Raw genomic sequence first — 8,181 nt, 5'->3', positions numbered from 1 at the left:
GTTTTGCAGAATTAAATATGTATACAAATTCACACAGAAGTGTATTCAAATTTTAAACACTAACATCCGTTTTGATCGAATATAGGATTTCTCTTATTTAACTAAAAATAATAAATTATGTATATGTATATACCAATAGCAGGACGAAAAATGCCGACCGGCAGATCACCAGCTTGCTTCCTAATCACATTCTCGGCAACTGCTTTCGTAAAAGTATAGGTATTAGGCCATTTTCCTAATAATCTGTAAAGGTTAGAATATCAAGTTTTCTTTTCGTTCTCTCTTCGTGTGCACTAAAAGAATTCAATCGAAAATATTTCACTTACTGCGGAGTGATATCTTCAGCCAATTTATCTTCAATGCATTCAATCAACGCAATTAGTTTATCGGAATCCATTGGCGGGTCATAAAACTTTTCCTCGATTACACTTTGTGGGCAATTTGCATATGCAGTTGATACGTGTATAAAAGACTAGAAAATTGCATTAAATGGCGTCGTTCACACAAATAGGTATGATCTATCATAAATGCATGCGATATGTCGAGAAAACACTATAATAATTCCTAACTCTGCTCTGGTGAAAAATTCTGATAATACTTTATAATATTTAAAAAAATGTTTAATATTTTTAATTTATGAAAAAATATCTTACATTTCTTTAAATTTGGAAGGTTCTCTTTGAGAGACAAATTATTATTATTCCTTATGAAAGGAAAATTCTAAGAAATCTTAAAATATATATTTCAAAATTATGTGTATTCACATACACGCGCGCGTGTACACACATCTGAAAATTATTCCAATTTGTATAACAAAATCTAAGATATTTAAAAAGTTATAAACTTTATACCGAAATTATTCTGAAAAATTTCGAACTTTATATAGAAATTCCGAAAAATTATATAAGAATTCTTTCCTTTTCTCCCCTGTTTTGCCATTTTCCGTTCTCGATAAATGTTTTTCTTCTTGACATTTCGTTATCTGACATCGTGAAAGTTAGATGTTCGTTACCTTTGCAAATTTGCTAAAAAAATTTGTAAAATGATTTATAGAATAAAAAAAAACTAATGTATTGTACCACGAAATGGACTACAATCTACCTGCGTTTTTTTCTCTCTTTTTATTAATGGACTCTTAAGACATTTACTGATATCACAAGGTACATTATTATATTACTAATTTTTATGTAGTTAATATTAATTCTTTTTGTTTACGGTTACTTTTCCAGAATTTTTTTATGAGTACTTTGATTCTTGATAAAAATAACTCGCAGCGTACTACACGGAATAAAAAATAAGATATTAAAAATTATAATAGCATTGTAATGCCCTGTATATATTTTTGATTTAGAACGATGTTGTACATTAAAACTACATTGAAAATGATTCGATTGGAGTCGAAACGTTCGTTTGTTGTTAATTATAATTGTTTATATTTTTAATGTTAATTTAAATTAAAGTTCTCTTATACATTACTGGCTCTTTGCCCTTCTTGTGTACATTGTTTTATACGTACAGAGCCTTATTACTATTTATTAATTATATGAGAATTATAAGAACAATTTTCATCAGAACTTATTTGAATTAGAATTAAATGGAAATATTATTTTAAAGTAAGTCGGTCAATTGGACGAGTAATAAAATATTTCATTATAGTTTTTCTTTTCTTGAATATCTGGGCCTTATGATACCTTCAAGTTCGTGATTTCCTTGCAGAGATTTACAACGTCTCTTGTACTTCTGACGTTAATGGGCACTGCTAATTTCAATTTCTCGTCGAATCTAACCGTAGCTGCGACATGGAAAACAATCGAAACTTCCCGGATAAGAGTAGCCCGATCTTGTGCAGATATTCCGAGATTCGGTTGACTGCAATCTCCCGCTATAGCAACGATCTGATGTCGGAACTTGGGCTGTTCGTCTCTAAGTTTTGAAAATACCTGCGTAAATTAAAGTAATAGTCAACCCATCAATTAAATTTAGAAAGTCATTATTTTATTAATATCGATTCAATAAGATAATAAAAAAGTTGAAAGAAGTTGAAATTATTGAAAGAAATAATCTTCTAGTTTTGAAGATAAATAAAACGCTGATGTCAAAGTATTTGATGTCCATCGATGACGCACGTACTATACAGAAATTTGTTACGAGATGTAGATAATAAAGATGCTTGATTTATTTTCTCAAATTGTGATATTTTAATATTACAGATTTGAATGATAAAAAAATTATCTGTTTATCAAAAGGTAAAATTTAGATGATTCAAAATATAATTATTAAAAAATTTATCAAATACGGACAGGGTTCGCTTGTTTCTAAAGTAATTTAAAGACTCACCGTGTCATCAAAGATGTCTTCGGTACGTTGATGTACGTCCTTGCCTTTCTTTGGACGTACCAGTAAGTAAATTGATGTCACTCCAGGACACGTTCTGAGGAGCTTTTCGATGAGCAGTTTACCCATGAAACCGGTGCCGCCGGTGATGAAAATACTTTGACCATTGTAAAATTCCTGGATCGGTGATAGCTTCTCATTGACCGGTGAATTCTCGCTTGGCGAATCTGGTATGCAATCCGACTCAACGATGGTTACTTCTTGGCCGTCGATTCGATCTAAGAGCACTTCCACCATCTTTTCTATGGGTTTGCACCTATAAGGAAGGAGCCACGTTTGTTTTCTCGATTCAATTCACTTTGCCAATTCGTATTTGCGATTTAGCACGAACTTAAAAACGCATCGAATTTAAAAATGACTTCATTTTTTATGAATTGTCTTGATTGATCAGCCGATTTGCGTTTGCGTCGATCGCGTCGCGTCGATTGTATCGCTCGTTATCACCTGTACGTGGACAAGGCGAATTCGCGATCGTCAACATCGTTCAGATGGACACGTTAACAGATGGATACGTGCACCATGATGAAAATTATTAGTGAGGGATTGTGTTATTTCTGTTTATGAACAATTTTATCACAACTGTTACACTGTTTATGAATAATTTTACTGATGGTTGCACTGTTTGAAAGCACGTTGCAAAAACCTGGCAAACACACACACATCTGCTGATCAAATATTTTACAAACTCTTAGAAAATTATAATAGAAATGTTTGAGACTATGTCGTCAAATACTACACAAACATTCCAAGAAATGCCTCAGAACATTGATTGAAAATTTGATTTCGACATACACATCAAAACAGTCTCACATTTTCTAAACATTGTATTCATAAGTAGGACTCGTAATTGATAAAGAAAAGTAATTGATAGACGCCGCATAAAGTTGAAGGAAAAATTTCGTTTTTTCAAAAAATTTCAAATTACCAAGAAATCAATTTTAAATTATTTTGATCAAATTTTGTACATTTCTAGGATATCAAAATAACTCGAGTAGAGTTTTCGAAATTTTTGAAAAACATGAAATTTTTTTTTGTACGAATATAATATATACTTTTTGCAGTCACTATAAATTAATTGATCGATTTAATAATAATGTTGACTTAGCATCTTAAAAACCTGTAATATGCGAAAAATACCACTTCAGCCGGAACTTTTCGAATTTCGTGCGGACGTCTTCCGAATTTGACTACTGACGCACGTAAAATATTATTCGCGATAACAAGTATACACACATGTCTGTATAAAAAGTTTTTTTAGCTTTATAAAATTAGAAGGACCAAATCAACAGAATCAAATCGGGATTTTTAGTATTTATTTTGTACTAAATTGTACCATTAATGATAATTTTGTACCGTGTGCCATTTCGAAAAAAAATTGGCGCTGCTTAATATTGTAAGCTGACCAATTCAAAATAAAAGAAAAGACCAATTCAAAATAAAAGAAAAAAATAATAATATCAGAAATCAATAGAATTGAATTTATTTAATATAATAATAATTAATTTGTGTAATACTATTTTGTACTAACAAAAACAATTCTATATTATGTATTTCCAAAACATAGTGGCGCTGCTAATTTAATATTTAAACTGACAGGACTAATAAAATAAGGATAAAAAAAAATAAAATAGGATAAAAAAAACAACACAAGAGCAAAAATTAACAACTGAATTTGTATTAGGTGTTGGAATTAATTCGTAGCGTTTTTTTAATGAAAGAATGTTATTTATTTCACATGAGCATTAAAAAATACATTAATGAAAGTACTTCCCATCACTTCCCATCTCTTGTAAAACGCTACGAATTAATTCCAACACCTAATACATACCATTGAAAATAAGTTAATACTTAGCATGTTTTCTCCTTAAATGACTTTATTACAATAATATATAATACTTACAATTTATGAGACATTCCACGTCAAATAGGACACCTTTGAAACATCATTTTATTTTTTTTAAATTTGCTAACATATATATTCTACAGATAAAAATGTGAGATACGTGTTGCGAAAAAAAATGTGAGATTTTTTTTATGAAATTATTGATGCTTGTAAGTTGCATACATTTATAAAAACATTACTTATGCGAACATTTAAATAATTAGAAAGAACACATTTATATAATTACAACACGATGGTTAAATTTAATGTCAACTATATGTAACTCTTTTTAAGAATATAAAAAAATTTTTCACGTGGTTATCAATTTAAAAAACAAGATACAAAAAGAGCATAAAGAACCACACCACAGGTTATAATTTGTGATATTTACTTATTATTATATAAATTAAAACATTAAACGTTTCGGCCACAATCTGGCCATCTTCATCTTTGTCTCCGATACTGGCAAATATTGTTTTACAAGATTTAGAACACAAAATTATTACCAAGAATAACATTAAGGTTTTATTTTCGTTACGTGGATGACATCGTATTAGCGGTACATGAGGAAAAGGTTGAGGAAGTTTTAGAATTATTTTATTTAATTCATATCACGAAAGGCTTAAATTCACCGTTGACCGTGGCGATAAAAATAGCATAAATTTCCTAGATGTTAAATTAATTGAACAAGAAGGAAACATCATCTTTGATATGTACAAAAAACCTACCAATTCTGGTATTTAAATTATTATTCCAATCATCCGTTAACACATAAAAGGGGAGTTATTATTGGGCAACTGGACAGAATTCTATTTTTGTCCCATCCTAAATTTCAGGAAAAAAACATCACGGAACTAATTCGCATTCTTTTAAGTAACGGTTATCCCTTAAAGTTTATATTTGCAACAATAAAAAATAGAATTAAAACATTACAAAATAGAAGTAAAAAATGTAATAAAGAAATTGATTCTAATGTTAATTCAAAGAAATTTCTTGTGGTGCCATATTTGAGCAGTGTCGGAAAAGTTTAAAAAACTCTCACATGTTCATGATTTTAACATAGCGTACAAACCCATGAATAAAATGAATGCATTTATTAAGACGGGGAAAGATTCTTTGTCCAGGGATGACCAGTGTGGAATTGTTTACAAAATCGATTGTTTAAATTGTGAGTCGTCGTATGTAGGCCAAACAAAAAGAAAATTAAAGACTCGGATAAAAGAACATAAAGCGGATTTAAGAAAATCACCTTCCGAATTTTCGGTGGTTTCACGTCACCGTTTGAACGAGATGCATAAGTTAGATTGGGAAAACATAAAAGTTTTAGACAAGGAACAATCTTTAATAAAAAGAAGAATTTCCGAAATGATACACATAAAAAGACAAATAAGAGGTATCAATAAACAAAGTGACACGGAAAGTCTGCCAGATATTTATTTTCCTTTTTGGCTGTAAAACAGGTAACGATTATACTTCTTTATATTCGACTAGGAGAAATTAATGACATATAAATTTAAATTTAATCAGAATCTGGAAATTCTTGTTCTACACTTCTTGATATGACTATGGGCGTTATAACATTTTGTACGAAGCATCTTCATACTAAAAAGAACATGTCATTTTTATTACAACAATGGACTGTTGAATTTAATTTCAACTAAATGTATTTTTGCGGTTTATGAAGACTATTGTATTACTGAAGATGGCCAGATTGTGGCCGAAACGTTTAATGTTTTAATTTATATAATAATAAGTAAATATCACAAATTATAACCTGTGGTGTGGTTCTTTATGCTCTTTTTGTATCTTGTCTTTTTAAGAATATTATGAATTTACTGAAGATGGCCAGATTGTGGCTGAAATGTTTAATGTTTTAATTAATGTAATGATAATTAAATATCACAAACTATAACTTGTACGGTGGTTTCTTATGCTCTTCTTTTTATACGTTCTTCTTTTTAAAAATATACCACGTTCGGTTTTATGATGTATTTTTATAGGTGTGTTTGTTGTGTGTGTGTGTGTGTGTGTGTGTGTGTGTGTGTGTGTGTGTGTGTGCGTGCGCGGTTTTTTTTTTTTTAAGGCGACATGTGATAAACAATATCAATTTGGTTTGAATGGATTCGAAATTTCAGCTGAAGTGATATACGTTTTCTACAATAAGTTGTATTTACAAATTTCTTAATGTAGTATTTCATTAAATCGATGAACTATTAATTTAATTGTGAGGTTATTATTTTATTTTATATACATATATATATATATATATATATATATATATATATATATAATTATATAATTATATAATTATATAGATATATTTTCAAATATGATAAATCGGATCGACACTCAATCTATAGAACTGATAATTGTATTGTATGCACATATGAATATTACTAATTGTCAGCATCAAGACCAGCATTCATAGTCCATTCTTATTTCAAGATCGCTTAATATTTTAGGATGTTAATACAGTTTTGTAATTGATTTATGACAAATTCTATATCAGATCTACGAGTTGTAGAGTATGATTGATAATTGTCCGGTTCTATTTTAGCCAACTACGATGAACTCGCTTCATTGTGAAATAGGACCGGATAAGCGTCAATCCGCAATCTGATACGGACATAAGATTCGCTTTGACCAGAAATGGCTTTCTTCTCTGATATTTGTGTTTAAATACTTCACGGTCTATAAATAATTTGAACGGTGGAATGTTTTAAAATTTATTATAAATTTATTATAAATTTAAAAAAATGTACTTGAACAATAAATTATTAGAAAAAATACGGGATATCTCTTTCTTAACAATAATTTTATAATTGCATATTTAACTTCGGAAACCTTTCGGAATAGGGCATACGTTCGTATGTGAATGTTCATTTAAAATGATCAATACCATCACCTCTCAGAACACTGACTGTTTACGTAGCATTAATGAGTTTCAAATAAAGCAAAATTGAAAATTTGATATTACTTCGCAATTAAAAACTCTCTAAAATCAAGTTTTATGATAATCAAATAATTTTATAAAATTCTATTCATATTGAATTTATCACTTTGAATTATTTTATTTTGTCAATCTTTCCTCTTAAGACAATCTATACAGAGTGAACGTACAAAATATTCGTACACACACACAGGGGAGAATTTATTAAAAAAGTTTTATTTATATATAATTCATAAAAAAAAAGTGTTAATTAGCAATTTTATATAATGAGTACATTCTGCCCTAATATAAATTAAAGAGCTTTGCGAAATGGTATTTATATCCTTAAAAGCTAAATTTCTCGAATGCAAGAAATCTGAAGGGTTCCATTCCCGGGCGATGTAATATTTTTCGTAATAAATTGTTTACAGATTTTAATATGTTTATTAGTATTATAAAAGAAACAGGGCTTTTCACAAAAAGATACAAAAAATTGATACATAGAGTTTAATTGTAGATAATTGTCATTATTTCATTTAAAATTAAAATATACGAAACAATACTGTCTTGTTGAAAAAGAAATGAAATAAAATCATCCCTAATGTAATAATCTTTATGATTAATTATAATTATTAAATATTTTATTAATTGTTTGATATTGTTCTGGATAAAAATATGTATTTTTTTTTTAAAGAATTATCCATAACTAGTGACTTTATCCTAATAATATATAGATGACCAATAAAGCTATATTCGATTTATCTATATATTATTATTTTGATATGAAAATCTCGAAAAAGAGAGGCAGCAATCAGTACGCTTAGGAGACCACAATTATTAGCAAAATGCCTTGCTATTGTTTATCTTTGCGTAATTCAAAATATATGCAGCTAAATAAAGTATTAAATAACAAACAGCACACTCAATTATATATTATATATTCATGTGATAATATCAAGTTCACGAAAAATGAGGG

General features: G+C 28.9%; 1 protein-coding gene across 4 annotated transcripts in view; it reads right to left on the bottom strand.

Annotated features, from left to right (window-relative positions):
• Positions 1-8,181, bottom strand: part of LOC105147934 (fatty acyl-CoA reductase wat) — a 37,488-nt gene that overhangs the window by 6,338 nt on the left and 22,969 nt on the right. For all 4 annotated transcript variants that reach the window (XM_087410716.1, XM_087410717.1, XM_087410718.1 and 1 more), the window contains 4 exons: positions 2,338-2,650; positions 1,692-1,940; positions 327-472; positions 134-243 (listed from right to left, as the gene is read on the bottom strand). In XM_087410716.1, the coding sequence (XP_087266842.1) occupies positions 134-243; positions 327-472; positions 1,692-1,940; positions 2,338-2,650 (818 nt within the window). The remainder of the gene's footprint in view (positions 1-133; positions 244-326; positions 473-1,691; positions 1,941-2,337; positions 2,651-8,181) is intronic.

Source organism: Acromyrmex echinatior, chromosome 10 (assembly GCF_024713525.1).
Source record: "Acromyrmex echinatior isolate Ae372 chromosome 10, ASM2471352v2, whole genome shotgun sequence".
In the NCBI taxonomy this organism is placed as follows: domain Eukaryota; kingdom Metazoa; phylum Arthropoda; class Insecta; order Hymenoptera; family Formicidae; genus Acromyrmex; species Acromyrmex echinatior.
This window is presented reverse-complemented; position numbering and strand designations above follow the sequence as displayed.